The 24,072-nt window shown below is 42.5% G+C and overlaps 2 protein-coding genes across 12 annotated transcripts in view; one reads left to right on the top strand and one right to left on the bottom strand.

Annotated features, from left to right (window-relative positions):
- The window catches only part of CCDC158 (coiled-coil domain containing 158), an 86,775-nt gene extending 73,288 nt beyond the window's left edge, over positions 1–13,487 (top strand). For 8 of the 11 annotated variants that reach the window (XM_034671659.1, XM_034671658.1, XM_034671657.1 and 5 more), the window contains 5 exons: positions 174–337; positions 2,688–2,747; positions 6,442–6,509; positions 8,817–8,975; positions 10,686–12,460. In XM_034671659.1, coding sequence (XP_034527550.1) covers positions 174–337; positions 2,688–2,747; positions 6,442–6,509; positions 8,817–8,975; positions 10,686–10,945 — 711 coding nt within the window. In that variant the 3' untranslated portion in view covers positions 10,946–12,460. Of the gene's footprint in view, positions 1–173; positions 338–1,852; positions 1,913–2,687; positions 2,748–6,441; positions 6,510–8,816; positions 8,976–10,677; positions 12,461–13,289 lie in introns of those variants that run through there. The other 3 variants (XM_034671666.1, XM_034671661.1, XM_034671660.1) reach the window with 3 other exon arrangements.
- A 2,409-nt stretch (positions 13,488–15,896) lies between these two features.
- Positions 15,897–19,990, bottom strand: STBD1 (starch binding domain 1). Its single transcript, XM_002924735.4, has 2 exons — positions 19,625–19,990; positions 15,897–17,795 (listed from the first exon to the last, which is right to left on the bottom strand). Exons 1-2 carry the CDS (start codon positions 19,827–19,829, stop codon positions 16,942–16,944), a joined length of 1,059 nt encoding a protein of 352 aa, XP_002924781.2. The 5' UTR covers positions 19,830–19,990; the 3' UTR covers positions 15,897–16,941.
- Positions 19,991–24,072: the final 4,082 nt, after the last annotated feature.

Genomic DNA, 24,072 nt, shown 5'->3' on the forward strand with positions numbered 1-24,072 from the left:
ATTGACTAGTTATGATTGATCATCCCTGAGTAGTAAGATTACAGGTGATTTTGTTTTTTCTTCTTTCTCCTCCACAATTTCCATTTACCAGATGAATTAATTTTATAATAGGATATAGCATATAAATCTAAAAAAAAGCTAAGGTGTTTGTTTTGTAAATTGTTTTAATACAGCACTCTATGAAACCTAACGCATTGAAGGAAGATCCAACAAGGGACCTGAAACAGCTTCTCCAAGAGTTGAGAAGTGTGATCAACGAGGAACCAGCTGTGCCTCTGGGCAAGCCTGAAGAAGAAGAAGAGAGAACACCATCCCTGGGAGTCTCCTACGTGGCTGTGTAAGACTGAGTGTACTCTCAACGTGGTTCTCGGTGGGAGGTGGGAGGTTAACTAACTTCGAAGTGTATCTGACATTACTAGGGAAAACAATATGGAAGTGGAAGGGCTAAGCAAAGTCAAACAACTTGATAGCAAGGGCAAATAATACGGTTATTCTGTTCAGAAAGAAGTCATCAAAGCAAGGTATTACCCAAAGTTACATTCGTATAGTAATTTATAGTTCCCGACAGAGTTTACATCCATAATCTTATTTGATTAGCATAACAAGACAGGGTAGGATTTATTTATCCCATCATAAAAATGAGAAAAACTAAGTTTCAAAAGGTTGACTTGCCTGCAGCCACACAGTTTGATGGTGGAGCTAAACTAGAATTGTGAGAATTACGTGACTCTCCAGATATAATCTAATAGGAAAGTCCTTGGTTCTCTAGGCATTCATGCCAATGACATATACCAAATGAATAAAAGGTCACACCCAAAAAAAATTCAACCAGTTCACCAGCCCTCGCCTGTCTGTATATACCTGCAGAAATCAATGAGAGTCTCATATTCTTTTCAAATACTGTTTTAAAATTTTATTGTGTTATTATTAGATTAACCTGAAAACATTTTAGTACAGTATACACTATATTTTGTATTATAATACTAATTGTATCCTACCTGTTAGTATTACAACAACCTGTTGTAATATTCATTTTCTGGTTATATGACAAATATCTAAAAGTAATATTCTCTGAAATAATACTTATATATAAACAATCTCCAGTTTCTTAAGATGTTCAATTAGTATATGTTAACCTGAAGTGGCTAAATATTAGCTGGATTTATTTAATATTTATTAATAATATTAATAGTAATGTAAAACAGTAAGAGCAGCCCAGTTACGTAGCATAACATTGCATTCTCTGAATCACATGTCAGAAACATTCCATTGGCCACTCTTCTGAGGAGTACATACATGTGCAAAGCACTTTCATTTTGGGGGGAACTCAATAATATGCCTTGTAAGCCAGGGCAGTATTTGTTATTAAGCTCACTTGACAGGTGAGTAAATTTAGGCATAGATTGAATTGCCTTCTCCTATGAAGCAAAGAGACAAAACCAAGAGTAAAAGATAGAGCCCCTGGTTTCCGGCACTGATCATCCCACAAAGATTACTGTGATTTCTCTCATCAGATGATTTCCATCACTATAGCCCCTAATTGTGGGCTTAAATTATATTGGACTGTATTGAACATGAATATATTTGATCCCTGCCTTTAAAGAATGTATGTTAATTTGCTGTAATCCTACAAATGACCTTGTCACTAAAGCCTAAACTCAGCTTAAAGCTTTTAAGAGTCTATAAAAGCATTTCTGAGTTGATGGATTCCAGGGTCAGCCTTTTGCAAAATTGGCTTGGAGGCCTAAAATCTACTATTATGCTTTGAAGAGCAATTGATTATTCTAAAAATACATGGAATCTGGAAATTGTTCCTTGTATAATTAACTGAGAGTTATATTTATCTATACAGAGATGATAGACTAAGAGGTTGCATTACTGAATCAAGCCTGAGAGTAGAGATATGCTATAGGTAAGAAGAATCTGAGATTCTGATCTAATTAATTGTCCAAGAATTTTTTATGTTTCCAGGTAATTTGGGAAGTCTGGACAGTTTACCTGGGAATCGATGGGCATTTGGGCATTGAAGGAAAGCTGTTACATTAACTAAAACTAAAGCAGATTTCAGTGTAATGTATTTTCTAGAAATCAACAAGAATTTTTTTGGCTTTTTTAAAATTTTGCTGCTATTTACTCATAGGAAGATATTTACATGGTATGCCATACCAAAAATGGAAGTTTTTTTTTTACATTTTATACCCATTTACAAAGGCTTACCTAACTTTTGAGAGGAAGGTAGTCCAGAAGGAAAGTCTAACAACCTCAATACAGGATTATAAGAACCCCACAGAGAGCAATCCTATTTTCCTCAGTTATTGAAGAGCTAAATTTTTAAATGAAATCCTAGAAAGAGCATAAAGAAATGAAATACATAACCCCTCAACAGCGACCTGGGCCCTCAGTCTGACGCTGAAGGTGCTCCCTAACTTGTCTCCAGCCTGCTTTCCTCCCATAGTGTGCTCTAACCAAAACAGACTACTCCATACTCCTCGTTCCCAAAAGGAGTTCATCCCTTTTGTCATCAAGTTTTCTTCACATTGTTTCTCCACCTGGAAGAGCCAGTCCCCCAGTCTCACTCTTTGAACCAGCGCTGGTGAAAAAGTAACGTTCAGAGGAACAATGTTGTTTTATCATTAAGTGAAAATAACACTGTGTACGCTTCATTTCTCCCACCCTTCTGCCAACAGAAGCAACAACTCCTTAAGGGACTCTACTGAAGGTAGCAAATCCAGTGACACTCTTAGCAGGTAAGAAATGATCTTACCCGTCCCTGGCTGTACAGGTGTTCCCATTTCTACGATTTACTCACTAATTCAACAGATTGTTAGCTGCCCGTGATGTGCCACTCTCCACGTGGGGTCCATAGAGTGTGACAGTGGGCAAGACGGACATGGGCTTACAGTTTTAACATCTGTTTATTGACTGACTGCCTGGGAAAAAACCTTACTTTTATCTTTTCTATTTTCACCACCTAAAAAAAAAAATAGAGATATCAGAGCCTTTCTTGTATCCTAAGAATATGAAAGTGAATTCTGTTTAAATCAGTTAGGCAGAGGCTAATTCATTGCTGTATCTTCAGCACCAGCCACACTGCCTGACAGAGTAGTCGTTCAGTAAACGTTTGTTTAGTGAATGAATTAAGACAGTATTATAAATATTTTCTTAACTGTCTCCACTGCTTGATCAATATATACAATGAGCTTGGATCTTTCTAAGTATATCTTTCTCTTAAATGAGTTTTGATTTTCTCCTCACCTAGATGTGTGACACCACATAGAACCTATTAATAATATCTACAGCTATGTACTGCATATTTTTATTTTTTTATTTTCTGGGTGCTTTAGACTTGTTTCATTTAGTTTATCTAACTGAATCTTTGACTTAGGCATTATTGTGTCCATATATGGGTTAGAAATGAAGACTCAGATTGCTTAAGCAACTTGCCAGAGTCATAGAGCTTGTCAGCAGCAGAGTCACATTTGAACTCGGGTCTTGCTGGCCCCTGAGCTCAGGTGCGTGACCACTGCTCTGTACATGGACCGAGCTCCCTGGGGAAGAGCCCAATCCTAGGCATGGGGCACAGAGGGGCTACTCCCCTAAGATATGTAAAGCTCTGCTGTAGTTTTTCTATGACCCGAAAAATCTGTTTCCTTCAGCAATGATGTGTTCGTGAAGAGAAAGATTGGGGAGGAAAAGCTGGACCTGGTCCCTTCTTGTGTTCAAATGGGAAGAAGAGGCTTGCTTGCTTGCTTGCTTGCTTTCTTTCTTTTTCTTTTTAAGATTTTATTTATTTAAGAGAGAGAACACATGCATGGGAGTGGGGTGATGAGGAGGGAGAGACAATCTGAAGCAGACTCCCCGCTGAGCGTGGATCCTGACAAGGGAGTCTGTCTCATGACTGCGAGATATTGACCTGAGCCCAAACGAAGAGTCAGACCCTTAACCAACTGAGCTACCCAGGCACCCCACGAAGAAGAGGTTTTTAGATATTTTATAGAATCTCTGAAAAGTATGAAACATACTAGAAAATTAAAGATGCATTTGAATGCTCTGTACTGCGGCAAATTGGCCATTTTTAAAACTCACGCATGAAAGAATGAGAAAGAATACCACAGTTGCTGTTTTACTACAACATTTCACTGTCATTGCAGCATCTTTGCTTTACTCAACGTCTTACAGCAACGTTTCTTCATTTAGAAACTTCTGCAACCTTTTAAGTTAAATCAATATAGTCCATATTCCTGGAATAGAATAAAAAATTAAAGACATAAGCACCTCTGTATGTGGATTTGTGCTTGAATTACTCTGAGAGCCACATCTCTCAGAAGTTTTGTGGAGAGTGGACTTTTCTTATTTTGTTATGTTATTATAACTAAACGAGCAACATTTTGCCCTAAGGGAGGTTTCCTATAAAGGCTTCGAGACATCTAGCTCCCTTTTACACATCTCCATATGCGTATTTCAGGAGCCGAAACACAATGACCTGAAGATCATAATGACTAAAACGAAACAAAGCCATCATGCCACAAAACAATCCCCCATCTCATCTTCCGTTTCTGTAAATGGCACCCTGCTTTCCAGAGCACCTCTGCTTAAACCCTAACATTATCTTTGATTCTTCTTTCTCCTTTGTCTTGTTTCTCTAGTCATGAAATCTTATTAATTTCGACTCCAAAGCAGTTCTCAAATCCATTTTCTTCTTTGTACATCCTCTCGGACTGCTGTATTAATTCTCTGTGGCTGCCGTAACAAAATTATCTACACAAATGTATGTCTCTTACATTTCCAAGGAGGCCCAAAGTCCTCAGTCAGTTCCACTGGGCGAAGTCATGATGTTGGCAGGGCCACATTCCCTCCAGAAGCTCTTGGGGTTAATCCATTTCCTGACCTTTTTCCAGCTTCTAGAGTTTCATTCCTTGCACTCGGGCTCATGGCTTCTCCCTTCGTCTTCACACAGCAGCATAGCATAGCATCTTCCACTCTTTCTGTCTGCTGACACACCACATTGTCTTTTCTCTTCCTAATGAAATCTCCCCCTGCCTCCCTCTTATATACACTTGGAATAACCTCCTGGATAAGCCAGGATAATCTCCCCATCTCAAGACCCTTGCTTTCGTCACATCTGCAAAGTCTCTGTTGCCGTGTAAGGTGACACTTGTAGGTTCTTGGTATTCAGAGCAGATATACATGGCAGCCATGATCCAGCCGACCACCCTGCTTTAGGCCTCGTTCCCTTTCTCATTAGGCTGTTGTGGTGGCCTTGCCAGTGTTTAGTGTGGATATTTTTAAATCTCCAGTCTCTTGCACATTCCAGTCACTTCTGGATACACTTCTGGATATCTGCCTAAAGCACACTTCAGATTATGTCTGTTTCCCACCCCAAAACCTTCAAAGGTACCCCACTGCCTACTGCAGCAGAAACGAACTGCCCTGAGAATTAAGGTGTCCGTAAAACAGCCACGGCCTGCCTTTCCAGGGCTTTTCTCCTAAGAGAGCTGTTCTCACACTTTCTCGTCTCAGGCCCCCTTTGCAGTCACAAATATTGAAGATTTCTAAGAACTTTTGTTTGTATAGGTCATTTCTATTGCTATTCTAAGTATTGGAAAATAAGTTTTCGTATTAAACATTTTAAAAACTTAAAACATTTTGATATACATTTAGAAATAACTAAGTGTATTACATGTTAACATAATGGCATTTTATTATAAAAAGTAACTTTTTCAAACAAAAAATTGAGAAAGCATCGTTTTCTAATTTAATGTGTGGCTTAATTAGAGACAGCTGGATTCTCATATCTGCATCTGCATTTAATCTGTTGTGACATCAGATATCGTGGAGCCTCTGGGAAACTCCACTGTACACTTGTGAGAGACTGAAAATTAAAAAGCAGATAATATCTTAGTATTATAATGAAAACAGTGTTGACATCACAAACCCCCTTCAAGGGAACTACTGCCGGCATATTCTCATACCGTTACCCAAACCACAGAGAGCAGTGTGGTTTATTTCAACTTGTTGATTTAAGTAAGTCTGATAGTTTTGTAAAGTGATACTACTATTGCCAGGAGAGGTTCCTTTTTTTGTCTTTGGTTTTTTGGGTTTTTTTCATTTTAAAATAGGTTTCTAAGATCGTGTCTCTTAGAATCCCTAAAAGAAATATTTGGGCTTTATAGCTATTATTACAAAGAATGATTCTTATAACCAATATTACTACATTCCTATTCTGCAAAATGTTCATAGGTTTTAAATGTGTAAAGATAATGCAACTTTGGCTCTCTCTCTTAGGGTATTTTAGGATTTCTGCAATTTAGGATCATAACTGCCATCTTTCGTTTATATTTTAAGTTATCACTTTTGTGTGCATTAGCTTGCTTCTGTGCATAAATCTTAGCACTGTGTTTGTGGAATGGAATGTTTGCATGACCATCCTTATGCTTCCAGAGAGCCCGTCACATTACACACAGGAGACTTGGAAGATCCGTCTAGTTGCTTTACGTTCCCATCCACAGGTGAGTCGTCAATGAAAGTACAGAAACTGGGCCTACCTAAAACCCTACAGTGGCTCCTCATTTTCGTGAGAGTAGAAGGCAGGCATTACAGTAGCCTCATTTCCTCCCCACCCCCTTCATCCACTCTGCCGCGTCCTCCCTTGGAACTGTTCCTTGAACATGCCAGCAGCTTCTATCCTCAGGCCTTTACCCCTCTGTTCCTTGCATGTTGCTAATCCCTCAGCTCCATTAAAGCCATTGCTCAGACGTCGCTTACCCAGTGAGACTACTCTTCCTGCCTTCTGTAAAAATTGTAACTCTGCCATACTCCCAGTCACCCTTTTTCTTTTTTTAAATCACACTTAGTATTTTTTAATACGTAACTGACTAACGTATGTTGTTCATAAAGATGACTGTGTCACCTGCCAGACAAAAGCTGCACCAGGGCAAGTGTCTTTAATTGGTTTCCTGCTACATCTCAGGCACAGAGTGGGTGCTCAATAAATACTGACTGGATGAAAAGAAAAAGAAAGATGGAGACAGATGGTTGTCTTTATCATTTCCAAAGACGTATAATCCTGTGTGTAAAATAAGGAGGTCAGGAAGAAATTGAAAGATAACAGAATCTTTTGAAAAGTGAAATGGCATAACAGACTAGAAATGGAAGAGAAAAATAAAACATTACAGGGGAAATCCCTGGGGAAAATATAAATAGGATAGGCGTGACTGAAATCACACAGACTTAATGCCCTCCTAGAGAAAATTACACAAAAAGAAAGATGAAAAATAATTACAGAGAGTATATTAGATTTGGAAGGGATAATTGGTCTTCCTATAGAAGAGAATAAAATGAATGGAAAAGAACGAAACTGAAAAGGATAGTTATTCAACAGAAGTTTAACTATAAATCTGGACAGTAATAATGTAAATAGGGAAAACTGAAGTGTGAGGTGAAAGAGATAGGAGAAAGATAAGTTTCTGGGTTTTCTTGTTTTTATAGAAAATTATCAATCTATATCTAAAATCAAAACTATAGTTTTAAATAAAATAAATGCAAATTCTTAATTTTTAAATAAATAACCTTTAACTTGTGAGAAATCTTTTAAAACTAATATTTCAAAGAAAAAGAGATTTATTTGAAGTTAATGTTTTCAGGTTTACTTCACTTACATGTTTTTACTGTTATTTTAATAATTATCCAAGAGAATACAAGATATATCCTTGCCTTATTAGATTAAGATAAATGAGTGCTTTTACTTTTTTGCCTGCGTTGGGAGTACTTTAGAGCATGTTAATTCCATTCACTATCCTTTCAAATTATATACAGTTGTTGTCACATATATATTTTAATTATAAAGATGAATACCACAGTGGATTATTTGCATTGTTTTGTACAGTTAATAGCCATTTAGATATACTCACATATTTACACTTTCTATCTGGTATCATTTTACTCTTATGCCTTTAATTTTTCCTTAAATGGAAGTCTGCTAGTGATATATTCTCTCAGTTTCTGTTTTTCTGCAGTTGTCTTTATTTCATCCTCACTTTTGGAGAATATTTTTCTTGAGTATAAAATTTCAGGTTGACCTTTTTTCTTCACTTTGGAAATATTCCATTGTTTTCTGGCTTCCATTGTTTCTACTATGAAGTCAGCTCTAAGTTCAGTTGTTACTCATTTAAATGTAATCTGTCTTTTTTGCCCTTTTGGCAGCTTTAGTATTGTTTTTGTCTTTGGTTTGTTTTTGAAGGATTTTTTTTTTAGCAGTTTTTATTGATATGTCCAGGTATGGTTTTCTTTATGTAAGAAGAGCCTGTTTGGGGTTTGGAATAATGCTGCTTAACTCCGTGGTTTTCTGGGCCTCCATTATCCAGACCTTGCGGGTCTCTATCTATTATTTGTATCTATGATCTGTATTTTTTTCTCTTGGTTTTCTGCCATGTCATTTTGTCCCTTTCTGTGCCTGGTTATTCTTATTGTATAATAGATATATTTGAAAAATTACGCAAATAGTTTGAAGCCTGGAATGAGGTTACCCTCTTCCGGATAGCATTCACATTTGCTTCTGGTAGACAACTAAGAACACCATAACCCCAGATCAATTTATTCCAGTCAGGAATTAAGATAATTTGAAGCTGGACCTCAGCATCCCCAAGGGCAGGTCTTATTCCTTTGCAGGTCTAGCCCAAAGCCTGGGGTATTTATCAGAACATCCCCTCACCCCCATCACTAAGAACATTTTCTCATGAAAGTTTGACTTTTTTAGAGGTAAATATACTATTTTCAATTAATTCTGTCCTTTCCCTTTTGTTCTTGCCAAATTTTAGCAAGTCCATCTGTGAAAAATTCAGCTTCTCGTTCATTCCATTCTTCTCCTAAGAAGTCTCCAGTTCACTCACTCCTAACTGGTTCGGTGGAAGATTCAGTAGTTTCCACATCACAATATAGATCCACCAAACCTGTTCATTCACCTGATTCTGTTAAAGGTAAGACGATCTGGTATCACTGGTGAGAATAATCGATTTCCTACTCTGGTGAATTGAAAGTTCTTTTCCATAATCAGAATTAATAAGATTTTACATGGTGTTCTTATGATGCTGTGTAGCTTTAGTGAGTCTTATCTAAATAAAATAACTATTGTGTGTGCACACGTGTGCACACGCACACACACACTCTTTCTCTCCTTAATAAATATCATATGTGAATATTTTCTCTTTCTTTCTCTGACATGAGTAATGAACTTTTCCCCCTATTTTACTATAAGATCTTTTTTTTTAAATGCTGTGATTTTTCTTACTTACATTGTCTAAAACCATGGCTCTCTTCAGTCTCCGTCTTTGTAAGTGCAAGTATCTATCGTACAAACTTGTCAAAATGTTCTCATTTTTTAAATTTTAAGTTCATTTGTTATTTGCTAAGACAGATGGAAAAAATGGTTTAATTTAGATTTAAGTGCATGACAAATAAGTGGACATTAGATATATGTATGTACATGTTGAATTGAACTTGATGTTTTTACCATATATGACAGCAACGCAGACAACCCCAGTGCTGTCTGGCATCATTCCCTCTGACAAGGGATAAATAGGCCAGTTGTGGCATTACTGGTCAGTCAGTTCTTAGTCTTTAGAAATTCTCTGCCTCATACGTTTCTAGATTCCCCCCAAATATGAAAATCACAACCTAATCACAGATTTTAATACATTTTCTTTTTTACCATCTTTTTTCTGCATTTTGTCCTCCTTCCTCTCTTACATTTCTAAGTTATCCTTTAGTATTTTTAAAAACTTTATAGAGCAGCAAATCCTTTAACTATTAGAGCAGTGACTCTTGCAGGAGTAGAACAAGGCTTCTGGTCACCTCATGGTTAATTTGTGATCACATACTAGCATGGCATTTTTTTCTATTGTCAGATATTCATCACGCACCATATATTATTTATGTGAAAATTATCTCTCTGAGTAACTGTTTTTCATCCTCTTGAACTAAAATAATTCTTAGGTGATTGCCTTTAATACTAACACCTGTACAGAAATGGGTGTTTTTTTGATCGGAAAATGAACCACCAAAAAAATATTTTCAAGGTTATACAGCAAGTCAGGGGCTAAGATCAAATTTAAACTTGAAGATTGCCAATCAATCTTTTTAGAGATTGGCAAAACTTAGCACACTTATTAGGGTTTAGCTGACATGCTTCTAGCCCCCTTCACCTGCCACCACTGCATTCATTCTAGGCTCACTGTGGCCGTGTCAGCATCTGCACCCCCCTCCCACCATATAACACTGTCCTCACTCAGGGCACAGCCACTAACATGGGCACTTGGTCTCATGCACATTCAAAATTGTTGCCAGTGTCAGTATTAAATCTTGCTCTTCCAAACCCTAAGTTAACGGAGCTACTCAGGTTTGGTGTGAAAAGCTGTCATTTATAATGCAGAATGTATCATTAAATTTAAAGTATTCCTCTCACTCATCCCATTTAATACTATGTAGTTAAATAATAATCACATTGGTTTGAAACAGTCAAATAAGTTAGTATTGCAGTACTTAGATAAAACACTTTTTTATTTTTAAGTAGTGTTTTAAAGTTTCCATTATTTTAAAGGAAAGGTTGGTTAACCTATAATTGGGAGATTTCTAAAATACTGAATAGACTTTTACTATCACATCTAAGCAATTTTCTAATAGCTTCACAGTCTCAGCCAATAGAAACAACAGGAAAAACGTGCAGGAAGCTTCAGAACAGACTGGAAAGCTTGCAAACTCTGGTAGAAGATTTACAGATGAAGAACCAAGGTACTGTGTACATTTCAGAGAGCGCTTCCTTGCTCAAAAGAACACTCACCTTCCTTTCAGGTTAAGCCTCCTATCTATAGACCCGCTGGAGACGATATGGAATAAGCAATTCAGAAACCTTAGTCAAAATATGAAGGTCTTAGCCATGACTAACCCCTGAATTCTTTGTGTGACCCCGGGCAGGCCCCCAAAGCCCCTCACTACTCTGTCATCTAATAGGGATGAGAATACTGCTGACCATCCCTCAGTAGGACACACTATAGTCCCAGACGCTATCTTTCCTGTCCCTGTGAGGTCTGCACACAAGCACTGTATGACAGTAGCCAAGATAAGATTGCAGTTGATAGCTAGTAGACAAAATAACCTTATTTTACCCTACACAGGATTTAAAGTAGCATAGGCTAGAAGAGACTGTGCCACCCAGTGAATCACTAAATAGAAACAGAAACTACTTTTAAATGTACTAAAGCTATTTGAGAAAGTGCCGTACTCTGCACATGGGATGCAACTTTTGGGGCGTGAGTCCTAGGTGGGTGTTCCCACGGATGTGGGAGGTTATGGATATGTTCCATGGATTTGGGAGGGCTACCATGTTTTATGCTTGGTATAAATTCATGAATCCAGGAGCCTTTGTCAGAAATAAATAATTTTGGAGTATGCTTGTTATTCTTAGCCCATCTTTCCATCTCTAGGGAATATAAGTTGCTAGATGAAAGATAATAAATACTTTTCTAGGAACAGTTCCTTCTCAAGTAAATTTAACCTTTTAATAATAACGGTGGCTATCTAGTATTTATTGAGCTATGTGCCAGGCCCTGTGCTCTGTGCTTGACTTACGTTTTCTTTATGTGAGCCCCCCAACAACACTGGGAGGTGGGTACTAATATCAGGTCATTTGAAAAAGTGGAAACTGAAGGTCACATCACCATTAGTCGGTAAGTTCTAAGTCACACAAGAGTAGTAGACCTGGGGCTTGATCTCTGCAGTTGCCAATTCCAAAGGCCACATTTTTTAATATGCGAAGACTATACCAAATTGTTGTTAGGGAAAACTCCAAACCCCTTCTGATAATCCCAGATCCCTGTGTATATACATCAAGAAAAACATTTGATTTTAAGTTTATTGTGATTTTTTTTAACGGATGCTTTATCTTATTGGCTCCATTTTTATTCACATTTTGACTTCATTTCTGAGTATATACTCAGTGTAATAATGTAATAATCCAAATGGGAGACATGTTGTATCTGTTTAAAAAATAAAAAGACCTTTTTATTTGATGCATTGTCTGGTTGGAATGTCTCTTGGAAATTATGGAACAGTTATTTTGGAGAGAATTTTGGGAGCATTTATCAAAATTTAAGTTGTACATAATGCTTTGCCCAGAAACTCCACTTATAGCAATGAATTCAAGAAAAAAATTGTACAAACACACAAAAGCCTGCTTACAAATAGCATTGTTTATAAGTGAAAATAAGAAAGCAACTTTTTCATTTAAATCCAATTAGCAACATATAGTAAGTACATCATTAGTTTCAGATGTAGTGTTCAACAGTCCATCAGTTACCTATAACAACCAGTACTCATCACATCACCCGCTTACCCCATCCCCCCACCGACCTTCCCTCCAGCAACCCTCAGTTTGTTTCCTTGAGTTAAGAGTCTCTCCTGGTTTTTCTCCCTCCGATGACTTCACATTGCGTTTCCCCTCCCTTCCCCTGTGATCCTCTGCACTGAGAAAGCAACTTTTCTCCCAAAGTGTAGTTGACAATGTTACATCAGTTTCGGGTGTACAGCATAGTGATTCATGCTGTGCTCACCACAAGTGTAGCTGTCACGTGTCACCCACCACACAACGCGATTAGAATACCATTGACTATAGTCCCTGTGCTGTACCTGTCGTCCCCATGACTTACTCATGACTTAGTCAAGCACGAGAAATCAACTTTTTAAAATTTCATTTACTAACCTGTTGGTACATCCATATCGTGGACTACTGTGCAGCCATAACAAAACATGAGCTGAACTGGAAAAATGTTGATATTTTTTTAAGTGAATAAAGCAAGCCACAGAACAACTTACACCACATATTTCCATCTGTGTAAAGCAAAGTGTGTGTGTGCGCATGCATGCGTGCACACGAATATATTCAGCACTCTTTTCCATGATGACCTCTGAGGGGGTTCAGCAGATGGAAGGGCAGAGACAAATACCTTCACCTTCATCCCTCTTTGTGCCCTTCTGAGGGGCTCCAGTCATTTACAGTTAGCATGTATTACTTCTCTGACAATTATGCTCGTCTAAAACAACTGCAAGAGTGAAGATTTACCCTTGGCTCTTTAACATCAGTCTTTTCAAAAACATGCTACTTTGAAATGTTTAAGACCTTCCTGAGCTCAGAATGTATCTATCCTATAGCAGCAAGCTGACCTTTTAAGAAGCACACTATAGAATTTAAAGCCAAAGTAGCCGTTGCTAATCTAACTTTGTTTTATCAACATTTTCAGCAATGTCTTCAATGATCAGAAATCAAGAAAAGAGGATACAGAAAGTGAAAGACCAGGAAAAAATGTTACTAAAATGATACATTGCTTGCCTCTTCTTTACAGAGGGATGAGGCCCAATTAATTGTGGTCTTGCTTTTAATTAGTGCCCTGTGTACTTTTTTCTTTTTATGTGAAAATTTAATAAAAATACCCTGTCCTGTAAACTCTATTTTGAAATAAACTATTCTTGAATGCTCTCACAGTAAAACTTTAAACCGTTCTAGCTACATGTGAAAGAAATGCATACCTTATAAGGTATTGGGGCTAAGACTAATGTGCTGGAATAATTATGTGTTTTTATTATCTTTACCGGTGCTTAGGCAATACTTATTCTTTTTGGCTTTAAAAAAAACTTCACATGCAAGTATAGTATGTGGTATAATGCCCAGAACAAAAGGACAGACTCCAGCGTACTAACGGATTCCTTTTGTGACCCTGAACTCACTGTTCCGTCTTTATCAATGAATGTCATCAGATAACAGAACATTGGGGCCCCAATCAAAACTTTTGGAAAGGCTTCTCTTTTACAAATTAATAATTACAAAGAAAGAAAGGGAAAAAAATGCGTTCTTCAGCCAATGGGTAACTTCTGGTTTGAATGGATTCAGTCTGCCTTGATTAGATTTTCTTAGATTCAGGGGGTTTGTTTGTGGAACGTTTTCTAACACCAATAACCAATTCTCTGTGGACACCAGCTAGGTGTCCTAGGAGTCCATTTAATTCTAACACTAACTACCTGGCGTTATCATCAGGTTGTCCATGTTTAAGAGTTCAGTCCCACAAGCCTGCCCCCCCCTTCAGATGCAATTGCCGATCCTGGGCCGCTTGCCCTTCTAACTAACCGGCTATAAATTGGAGCTCCCCACAACCCCTCCTCAATTTCACTGATTTGCTAGAACAGATCACAGAACTCAGGAAAGTGCTTTACTTACTATAACCAATTTGTTTTCAAGGAAACAGCTCAGGAACAACCAAATGTAAGAGATGCACAGGGCAAAGTAGGATGTTCTGGTACATGAAGCTTTCATGCCCTCCCAGGGCACTTGACCCTCCCAGGAAGGACCTAGACGTGTTTGCCAAGTGTTTGCCAGCCCGGAAGCTCATCCAGTCTCCTTCTATAGAGCTTAATCTGCCGCCCCCTTCTGAGGGGTGGGTGGGGGTGAAAGTTCCAGCCCTCTAATTAGTCTTTCTGGTCTTTGTGCCAGAGACAACAGGACAGTGTGGCAGAAGGGTAGCTGTCCAGAAAAGTCCACACTCCCGTTGCCCGGTACAGATGGCCCTGAGGCACAGCCGCCCTGCCCGAGGCTCTCTCCCAGCCCTGCCTCCCCGCACATCTCCTGACCGCTTCTCACTGAACACTCGCAGGCAGGGAGGGCAGTATGTGGCATTCTCGGGCCAGAAGTTTTAGTAAGCCTTTGTGTCTTTCTGCATTTCATTTCCTCTTCCATGAGCTGGGGACCGTGAGGTCCTAGGGGATGGCGGAGCCCCAGGGTGGAAGCAGCCTGGGTGACAGTCTGCAAGGAGAGCCGCCTTCTGCCAGAGACACCCATGGCTGATTATGTAGTGAGCAAGACATCAGCTCCTGGTGCAGCCTTCTTGACACTCGTGGTGTCTGTCTGGGATTAGTCCCAACCAGCGCAGATCATCAACCAGACCCTCCTGTTTCTCCTCTAAGTGGCAGCGTTAACACTCTAGTGTGTCCAATTTGACAACAATTTTTTTTAAATACAAAGCTTAAAATTATATGTATCTCTACATCGATTGGTTTCACTGATTTTTATTTCATCTGGTAATGATAAAATTGCTAGTGAAAGAACTTGAAAGATACTTTTATTGTAAATTGTTTAAACTTTAATTTTACCTAATAGAAATGTTGGGCATACTGTGGAGTAACAGTAAATGCCCTATGAAGACCTTACTGGTAGAATTCATTCTGAAGAATATAAAAGGAATATGTGAATTTAACATACAAGTGCTATGAACCAGAAACTGCCATGTTCTTTTAAGTACTTCCTAATACTATTTTCCATTGGGTTTATGCTCTTTTCAGCAAAGACCACCTGAAACCAGGATTAAACACTGTGTTTCATCAAAAGATGTTATACTTATCACAAGTTGTTTTAACATATAAAAATTCAAGTATAGGCATGCATAATGCCTTCCAAACAAAAGTAAAGTTTTTTTTTTTTTAATTCTAAAATGTGTTCTCCAAAGAGAGGAGAAAAATGGATCCCTCTTGCCTCTTGATGCTTGCTTTTTTCTACATGTCTGTTATTAGTGGAGGAAAATATTGGTATTTTTTATTTTTTTTTAAGATTTTTTAATTTATTTATTCGACAGATATAGAGACAGCCAGCAAGAGAGGGAACACAAGCAGGGGGAGTGGGAGAGGAAGAAGCAGGTTCCTAGCGGAGGAGCCTGATGTGGGGCTCGATCCTGGAACGCCGGGATCACGCCCTGAGCCGAAGGCAGACGCTTAACCGCTATGCCACCCAGGCGCCCCTGGTATTTTGTTATACATCTAAGCTGTTATGGTACTAAGGTTTAGACAAGTAATTCAGACATTAATAAAGATATTAAAACTCAGATTTTATTTGTTCAGTTATAATAAAGTTTAAATGTCTTATTTCTTCTCAGAACAAAGATGTACTTCCGTATCACTGTCCTGTTACAATTTTGTTACCCAAGATAGCTACTGGTCTGAAAGGAGAGGGCAGGAGAAATGACTGCTATGGAACAATCCATCTGTCAGTCCAGACCCGTGAGAGAGGAGGGGCAAGGGGAGAGACGGTCCCACAAAGGCCCTAGAGGTAAATGACGGCTGTGTCCCTCCCTGCAGTCAGGCTGTACCTGGACCTCCTAGGCCTCTAAGAGCATCACTCAGGACATCTCACTCAGCCTACACCTTAATCCCATTCCCGTTCCCTCTCCTCTCTGGCTCCTCCCAGTGACCGACTCTGACTAGGCCCCTTGTTTCTACAACAGTTTGCCATCATTAAGACAAAGACTTACTTGCTACCCTTAAACCATAGCTAGCAGGTAAAATCAAGCAAAAACAAAACAAAAAACCCCACTGGGAAGCCTTCACATCCTTGCTAATCATATTTGCGACCAGATATTTCTGATCACAGTTGCATATGGCATTAATTATTTTTAAATAAAGTGTGCATGTAGTAAGGAGAGAGTTTCTCCAGTTGTACCAACAGGAAAGCAGCGCTTTTTGAATGAGGCTTGCTCCACTCCCTGGGCTTAAGGATCACGCAGAGGCTCAAGCCTGAACCCTGTGCAGCCGGCTGGTTTGTGTGCGTCCTGGCCAGTCCGCACCTGAGGCTTGGCCTAGTCACACCCCTAGCGGACCAAGGCCTGAAGTAATGATGGGTCAGCAAAACTCCACCCATCAATGCCACGGGAAACAAAGGCCATGCTCACTGAAAGCATTACCTACATATATATATTCCTGCACATTGGACAAAAGCCACTGGCAAGTTTGAAACAACTCCGATGGCTAAATTTGGAGCTCTGCTTCCTTTATTTAAAAATTATTCGGTGTGCTCCATAAACCTAGCCTTTTCCAGATTCTGCAACAGCCTCTCCAGTACTTCGAAAAACTGAATCAGTGAATCCCCCACCACTTCTGAACCACTTTATCCTCGCGGCCAGTGTCAAGGAATCTATTGCTGCATTCTTCCCAGCGGGTAATCTCCCCACCGTCTACCAGCACAAACTTCCATTCCACCGCCGTGTCTGCGGGCAGGGGCACAGAACGAAACCAGAACCCATCCTTGCTACGCTGGAGTATGATGTAGGTCTTCCACCTCCCAAGACTCTCATGGTCTCCAGTTATTGCAACAAATTGCGTATCAGTGCTTGTGATATAATGGACCTGGAACCGGACACTGACTCGCTGAGACCCTAAAGACACCCCTACTATCTTGTTTCGTTTCACATTCACTTCCTGACCTCTTGGTTCCATAAGAGTGTTTCTGCCACAGTCCAGTCCCTGGTTTGGGGTTAACACTGGAGCCTCAAGACTGCCACCCAAACCAAAATCTCCCCAAGATGAGTGCCTGGACACCACTTCCCAGTCCTCATTGTCAGCCCGGTCCTGACTGCTCAACTGTGCAAGGCTCACTTCTTTGGCTCTGTCAATGACCAGGTTGCTAGAATACAACTTTTCTGCAAGACAGGAAGCTACTTTAGCAAGTGTCTCTTGTCCTTTCTGGAGTCCCCATTCTCCTATAGGGGATTCAAGGCTTTCATTTCTTGAAACTTCAGAGTAACCCCGAGAGTTACCAGATGCAGCTAGAGACTCTGTGTGTGGAAACCGTCCAGAAGGAACATGCTCTCTTGAACTGTCACCATCACTGTCTTTTCCAGAAGGACTCTGCGGTCTCCATGCTGCTTCCTGCAGGTTACCATGGCCTTTGGTCTCTGAAACCAAACATCCATTGCTTTCTTGAAGATGCTCTTAAAAACAAAAGGGAAAATGTAATAGTGTTAGGCAATTCTTGTGAGAAAAAAGGCTGAAAAAATAGGTTTAGTTATTGAAGACTTTACCACTAATCTATCTGCAGTTCACAAAATCCACCTCGACTTAATTACGGAGTTCAGACACTAACTGAACCCACAGTGTTCTCTAAGAATATGCATGTATATCCAGCAATAAAAGGCACATCAGGGTGCCCACACAAGAGTGTAAATGAAGTGGCAAGTTCTAGAGGCAGCCTTGTAACCCTGTCCTGGTCCTCGATCTCCGCAGTCCAGGCCATGCTGATGTGCAGCCATGTTGTTTGGCTTCTATCATCAAAAAATGCTGTCCTACCTGCGGGGCAAAGACCCGCACGGCTACCCCACACACATACACTTGTATGCCTAGGAGCTGCGTGCAGACCGGGGACCCGCTCTCACGATGTGGACAGATCCCCAGCTGCTGTCGCTGTGGGGGACACACAGGACAGCAGTGAATCACTGGCCAAGAGTTGGGGTAATGGTGGGGGGAGAGGGTTGGTTTCTCCTTGCCAACCCCGTATGCCGCAGGAACCTCTTCTACAAAAGGTAGGCTTTTGACAGCCCCTCCCATTGTACACTTTTTTTTTTTTTAATATGCTTACAGCGCACAATCCAAGCTCCCTAAAGTCTCAGTTTCCTTCTTGGCCATCTCACCGACAGTCCGAATAGCTCCCTACAAGATCGAAATCTCCAAAGTCATACAATCAGCATAGATGGGGATTTTCTCTTGGGGTTGGGGGTTGGCCTTGTTTAATTTTATCTTTTTAATGGAGTTGTGAGACATAAATATCACCCGGAATTCCCACTCTTCCAACGTAGAACATGAGGCTTTCAGAAGATAAATGAGCTCTCTGCTCATCCCAAACCAATCAGGAAAAGCACACAGGCAGATTTTCAAATGGCAACACGTGAACACAGACTCCACTAAAAATAAAGTTCCCAGATGTCATTTTCACCGTTCGGCCGGAGTCCAGACATGGGCAGCTGGCCAAGGGCGGGCACTGGAAGCGAAGGTGTTCTGCCAGTGCTCTTACTTCGGCTAGTACACAGTCGCTAACATGTACACACGTAAACCTGGATGTCAGTTCCCATCGGAGTTGGGTCCCCTATTAGGTAGGTCCCGGGGTATTAGACAACCCTGCGCTGTCAGGGCCCGCAGCTCTGAAATGTGCGGCCAGCATACAGCCCTAAGGCTTCAGCTGAGGCCCTCATGGCCAGAGTCCAATCTGAACTTTGCCTTCCTGACAGAAGCGTCCAGATAGCGGGAGGTGCTCACAGCCTGGGTGTTTCCAAACCCAGCTCTTCCAAGGGGTGAAGGATGGGAGACCGTGAGGCTACGGGGCTGGGACTGAGAAAGTGTCCCTGCTCGGTGGGAGACTGAAGAGGGTTTGTAGGATCCCCCCTGACCCTAAGTACTCCCTTTGGAAGGCCCGGAAGGGGCGCCGCCGCCGCAGCCGCCCGCACTGCGCCAAGCGCCGGGGCCCATCCCCCCCTGGAGGGGCCGGACAGGTCCTCCCGGCGGGCGCCGGGCGCAGAGACAGCCGGGCGGTGCCCTCGGACGATGGGGCAAGGAACCTCCGGGGCCTCCGCGGAGGGCGAGCACCCTGCCCGGCGCGTGCGCACCAGCCGGGGAACAGGCGCGGCGTGGGGAGGGTCTTGCCCGGGGCAGGGGAGGCTAGTCCGCGGGAAGGGGCCGCGAGAAAAACTCCAGGTGGGTTTTTGTGCTCCCTTAGTGAACTTCAAAGCCCCCTGGCAGATCTGCCCTCGAGACGTGGAAGGAAGAATACCTGGTTTGGTGACTAGCTCCCGCCTGGAAGGTCCAGGGCTCAGTCCCCCGCCGCCACCCTGATCGCTACCCGGAGCCGCAGCCTCCCCAAGAGGGGCGTCCTTCTGCTCCGCGTCGCTCTCCTTCCCCGTGTCCCGCAGCAGCCACACGAAAATCGCTCCGGCCAGGCCCCCTCCGACCAGCAGGGCGGACCAGACGGCGCCCATGGCTGAGAGGCTGCAGCTGCGGGAGACGACGGCGACCGGGACGGGGGTTCGGGTCGCGCAGGCAGAGCCACACCTACCCCGCCAGCCCCAGCCTTCTACGGTCCCGGCGGCCGGCGCTCCTGCGCGGAGCCCAGCCCTCGGCGACTAATACTCAACTTTCCCAGCCCCGCCCCACTTCCCGCCCCGGGGCTGCAGCCCCAGGCTCCGGCCGGGCGGGGACTCGAGCGCCCTCCCTTCCAGCACGGTCATCGCCGACCCCGCCCGTGGCCGGCGGGTGCCCGGTGCTCCGTTCCACGTGTGGCCCGCGCGCGGGGAGAGCCCAAGCGCTCACAGCTGCCGCGCGCCCGCCCGGCCCTGCCCCGCCGCCCTTCCTCCTCGCTGCCGCTGCCCGTGAGGCCCGGTCGGGCTTCGGCCTGCGCCGGGCACCTCGGCGCCTCCTGCCCGCAGCTCTCAGCCGCGGCGCGGCCGGCCGGACCCGGGGGCTTCCAGGAACTTAGACGCGAGGAGGCCGACGGGCGTCGGGGACCGCGGGGCCGGGGCTCTGGCTGGAGGGGTACGGGCCGGGTCGGGTGGGGCAGGCGGGGAGCACAGCGGACCGCGGGCGGGGAAAGCCCTTTCGGCCGCCAGTTAGCTGCGCCGAGCTTCCCCCAGCCTCCGCCACCCCCTGGTAAAAGGAAAGGATTGGACTGAGACCCATCCATCTATCAAGGCCAGTCATCTCCACCACATCCAGCCGTGGCTTCTTCCTCGACTTCTAGTTGGGGTGTGTGGTTGTTGCAAAAAGCGTGATTCTTGTGTGGACTGGATGCTGCACGGCGACAAGCTCCTACAGATGGGTTTGTTAATAAAAATAGCAACCCTCTTTGTTAAGCACTGTGTGCTGGGTAATGTATGTGTTTCGTTTGATCCTCACAAAGCAACCACCATGGGAGCTAAGAATTAGACGCGTTGTCTTCTCTATTTGCTCCTCTGTTGATCTGATGGCTTCACACACCGGCTTCAAACTGGTAATTCCCACGTTTGTACCTGCAGCCAGAGCCTCTCGCTTGAACCGCATTTCTACACCCAGCTGCTAAGGCCACAGCTGGCAAATACCGCCCGGGAATAAGGAGTAAAATGGGTCCCTCTGGTAAAAAGAAACCGTTCCAATGTGCCCCACGTGCAGGCGCACAGCAGCCCCCGACCGAGTTCCTGGAGGGCCCGTTCGAGCCTCCCTCGGGTCAAACTCCTACAATCCTGAGGGGGGAGAGAGAGGGTGGGGGACAGGACTGGGCCTCTCTTCCTGGACGCTGACAGTCAAACCCAGCTCACTGGGGTCTGACTCCCTATCTTCTCCCCAGATCCGCTGCCTTCCCCGCCTACCTCCTCTTGGAGGAAGTGGCAACCACATCCTTTCCCTGGGCGGGAACACCAACAACTTGGGAGTCGTCCTTAGCTCTCCTTTACTTCCCCTCTCACAGTAGGCAGTAAGTAGCACACTGCCACTCTTTCTTCAAAATACTACATTAAAAATTCTAATTTTCAGCTGTGACACCCCGGTCTGCCACCAGCGTGTCTCACTTGGATTACTGCCTTCACCCCCCTCTGCTCTCCCTGCTTCCACCCTGGAGACCCTGCAGGCTACTTTCAAAGCAGGGGTCGGAACGATCGTTAAAACATCCTCTGAGCCTCTGTCCAGGACCCTCCAATTGCTCTGTGGCTCATGACATAAAACCTTGTTGGTTGGCAACCCCCTCGGGAGCTTCTGGGGGGGGTGCTCTGAAGCCGGCCCTAGTGTGGGGAGCACAGGGAGAAACTGGAGACGAAGGCAAACCACTCCACATTAGTAGGTGGCAATTTCAATAAGCAGGGAAATTGGGGGGTTTGTCTTGGGCCCCGAAGGATGGGTGGATGAGTCTGCAGACACCATCCAGACAGCTATCCTTTCTCCCTCATCCTCTATAGGTGTTTGCACAAGGCTCCTCTGCCCTGTGAGCCCTGCCCTGATATGCAGGGCAGGATTTTAATTACAACCCCCTCCTCCCTATAACTTTCGTTGCTTTATTTTTCTGCATAGTATTTAGGGCATCACTTTTTTTTTTTTTACGATTTTATTTATGTGAGAGTGAGCGAGAGAGTGCACAAACTGGGGGAGGGGCAGAGGGAGAGGGAGAAGCAGACTCCTCGCTGAGCAGAGAGCCTGATGTGGGGGTCGATCCCAGCACCCTGGGATCATGACCTGAGCCAAAGCCCCGAGATTAACTGACTGAGCCCCCCAGGCACCCTAGGGTATCACTTCTAATACACTGTGAAATCCATGATCTGTTCTGCTTGATTTCTTTATCTTCAGATAAACTACCTGAAAGGAGGATTTGTTGTCCTTTGTTCTCTGCAGAACTCCTGGCACCTAGAACATTCCCAGAGTGGTCCCTCAAAAAGTACAGGATGAGTGAATGGATTAAAAGCTCCATGTATTCCCAGGCTAGAGCTTAATGCCATCCTCTTCATATAGGTTCTAGCTGCGGTTTTTAGCACAATGTAGATGCTACCTTTTTTTTTTTTTTGGTCAAGTAGGTTTCATGTCTTTAATTAGGGAGTCAATGATGAACTTTTTAAAGACCTCTATGGGGCACCTGGCTGGCTCAGTCGTTAAGCATCTGCCTTCGGCTCAGGACGTGATCCTAGCGTTCTGGGATCGAGCCCCACATCAGGCTCCTCTGCTGGGAGCCTGCTTCTTCCTCTCCCACTCCCCCTGCTTGTGTTCCCTCTCTCGCTGGCTGTCTCTCTGTCAAATAAATAAATAAAATCTTAAAAAAAAATAACATTCTCATGGACTCTTACTAATTCGTTAAGTCATAAGACTATCATAGATCTAATTTTTTAAGAGTGGCAGAATTTTGTAGAAAATTTTAGAATGATTCTATCTCCTCTTGTCAAAGTAAAGCTTGATGTCATAGGACAAGGACATAGGATGTCCTTGAGTTTTACAAACTCTAAAGCCAATAGAGTGATTTTATAAATAGTATGAAAATTCTTGAACATTTTCTTTTTATTTCCTCAGTGATAACTTTGTGAGCTGCTTCATTGATCAAAGTTTCTTTATCAGTGTGCTCACAAGTGAAATCCCAGAGGATCTGTAAAATAATAGAAAGCAAGTCCCACTATCCATTTCTAATAACTAGAAGGTTCTTAGTAAAGGTTTATTGTTGTCATCAATTGCTATTTATTAAAAATGTAACCAATAAGTAATGCAGTTCTTTCCACCCATCAGAATTCTTTTTAAATTGTATCAGATTTCTCATGCAACATTTTAAAAGAACATTATTTATTTGGCCTTCCTTTTGGCTTTTCTAAACTTAAATGTTGACTCATTGATTTCTGTGTTGCTGCTTTTAAAAAAAAAACAAACAGTACTCCGCTCACCACCATATTTCTTGGAAGTCTTACCGCACTAACTCTACCTTGTTTATCACTATACGGTTGCAAATAGTGTTGCCTTTATATAGAAGTCCTTAGAGCCTAGGAAGACAGAAACAAAAAAGGAAGGGAAGGCAGATTCAGTAGAAAAAGGAGGAAGATGATGCATTCTGCTGGGATGTGTTACACTTGAGGCAACAGCAGGAAGCTGGAGCTGGGGGCATGTTGTCTAATTAGAGATATTGGAAATTCCTCCCAGAGAGGTGGCAGTGAAATCTGTGGTAGAGAGTCATGCTACAAAGGGAAAAACTACGCTTCACCCATTAGCATAATTTCAAAAAAAAAAAAGATTGGAAAGCTGCCTCCCTATTGCTACTTATATTGCTATTATGTCTTTATATTTTAGGGGTCATAATGTAGTGCCCATTTTCTAACTGATTACTATTCTATTAGAATATAGATAGATGATAGATATAGATAGATAGATGATAGATAGATGATAGATGATAGATGATAGATAGATGATAGATAGATAGATAGATAGATAGATAGATAGATGATAGATAGATAGATAGATATAGATATGGATGGATATTAGGGAGTCAACAATGGACTTTTTTTTTCATTTTTTATTATGTTATGTTAGTCACCATACAGCACATCATTAGTTTTTGATGTAATGTTCCATGATTCATTACTTGCGTATAACACCCAGTGCTCCATGCAATATGTGCCCTCCTTACTACCCATCACCGGCCTATCCCAATCCCCCACCCCCCTCCCCGCTGAAGCCCTCAGTTTGTTTCTCAGAGTCCATAGTCTCTTGTGGTTCATTCCCCCTTCTGTT

The sequence above is a fragment of the Ailuropoda melanoleuca genome, chromosome 11 (genome assembly GCF_002007445.2).
Source record: "Ailuropoda melanoleuca isolate Jingjing chromosome 11, ASM200744v2, whole genome shotgun sequence".
Lineage (NCBI taxonomy): Eukaryota > Metazoa > Chordata > Mammalia > Carnivora > Ursidae > Ailuropoda > Ailuropoda melanoleuca.

Excerpts from the sequence above, each read along its gene's own strand:
- STBD1 (XM_002924735.4), bottom strand. The coding sequence starts at position 19,829 with ATGGGCGCCGTCTGGTCCGCCCTGCTGGTCGGAGGGGGCCTGGCCGGA. Across the intron at positions 17,796-19,624 it reads GGAGCTAGTCACCAAACCAG|AGCATCTTCAAGAAAGCAAT; the intron begins GTATTCTTCCTT and ends TTTGTTTTTAAG.